The following is a 1,543-nucleotide window of genomic DNA, read 5'->3' as shown; positions in this document are numbered from 1 at the left end:
AAGTGGCTGCCCTCTTCAGTAACTCATCGTTCTCCAGCTCGGCTGCAGTTGTTGCTCCTGGAGCCATAATTAAAGAGACTAAGGTGTCTGCCGCTGAGTGCCACCGCATAGCCGCTGCTGTGGCGGCGTCTGCGTCCGGGGTTACCCTCCCTGGGCTGTTGGGCTTAGCCAGACGTAAGGGACTGGGGCAACAGGTCAGAGACAGTTCAGACAGCCAAACAGGATCTGACCAGAGCATCTCAGACTGGTGTCAATCCAGTCCCAGTGTGTACGACAGCTCTTTATTTCCCTGCCAGCTTCACTCACTTCGGCAGTCCTCCCAGAAAGCAGGCTTCACTCCGGCAAGGAGACACTCTACCAATGTGGTATCATTACCTCTGCAGAGTGGACCTGTAGAAATGGACCCGCAACCGCTGAGGAGACATTCAGAGGACAGAATTTATTGTCTGCAAGCCGATAACAGGGAGTCCATTATCCTGAGCAGGGACACATCTTGCGCCGCGAGGCAGCATAGAAGCAAAACATCAAAAAAACGCTTCCTGGAAGGAAGCTCTGAGAATGGAACAACAAATATGACGAGCCTATGAAGGTTGGAGATTATCGGCTCTGTCAGTGGGGAGGAATTTCCTCTTTTTGTCTTGCAGGGAATAAAAACACGCTGTCTGGTTCACAGTTTGCTCTTAACAGAAAGAACAAATACGGTGGAGAGCACACTGTTTTGTGGATAAACTAGCCAAGTCTATGCTCTCATTCTGTCTACATCTGGTAGTATTTCAGACTTTTGAGAGGAAGCTGAGGGAGCAGCGGTGGGTTAACCTCAGCAGGAGGGACAGCTGGAGTGTTATCTAGTTAGTTATCAGTAAGAGAGACAGATTGCAGGAGTGTGCCATAAAATTCAGCTCATGTCATAGTCACAGCAGTTTCTGTCATCTGCCTGGGACAATAACACAGCAGAAATTAAAGTTTAATGGGCTTTTGTGCAGATTCTCTTTGTCTGTCATTAAATGCTAATAGTTCTGGCTGCATTTGTTGCTCACAGCAATGATCAAAACATTTCTTACTGTGAAATATTGAAACGTACTGCATGCGAGTCTCCGATGGGCTTTTCACATCACACGCAATGTCCGATATCGAAACTGAGAATGTTGCACAAGGTTTCAGCCTTAAACTGAGAGACGTGAAAGCACTTTTACACTATTAATTGTGGAAACTAATAAATAAAACTGACCTCAGACAGATCAAGGTGTTGCTGTTTTGATTTTAATTTTCTCATGCAGACATTTTTATAACCCTTCAACCTTTCCCCATCCTGTAACGTTGCACCCATCAAGCCTTAACGTATTTTATGCTATAGACCAACACAGAATAGTGCGTTGTTCTGAAATGTGACTTTCTTGCAAATAAAAAACTTGATAAAAATCAAAAATGTAATCTACTCACTTTACTCTGATACGGCTAAATAAAATCCAGTTGTCACATGTATAACTTGATATTAGTATACATGCCCATGGTAAGTCTGGAGGTGCTACAGAGATTTACAGCT

At 44.7% G+C, this 1,543-nt stretch overlaps 1 protein-coding gene across 1 annotated transcript in view; it reads left to right on the top strand.

Moving 5' to 3' along the window:
* Nucleotides 1-1,238, top strand: part of LOC105939184 (neuropeptide FF receptor 2) — a gene marked incomplete in the record, with an annotated part of 7,574 nt that extends 6,336 nt beyond the window's left edge. The window contains 1 exon segment of the mRNA XM_036137423.1: nt 1-1,238. Coding sequence (XP_035993316.1) covers nt 1-587 — 587 coding nt within the window.
* Nucleotides 1,239-1,543: the final 305 nt, after the last annotated feature.

The sequence above is a fragment of the Fundulus heteroclitus genome, chromosome 5 (assembly GCF_011125445.2).
Source record: "Fundulus heteroclitus isolate FHET01 chromosome 5, MU-UCD_Fhet_4.1, whole genome shotgun sequence".
NCBI lineage: Eukaryota > Metazoa > Chordata > Actinopteri > Cyprinodontiformes > Fundulidae > Fundulus > Fundulus heteroclitus.
The sequence above is the reverse complement of the archived record's forward strand: the minus strand, read 5'-3'. Positions and strand labels throughout refer to the sequence as shown.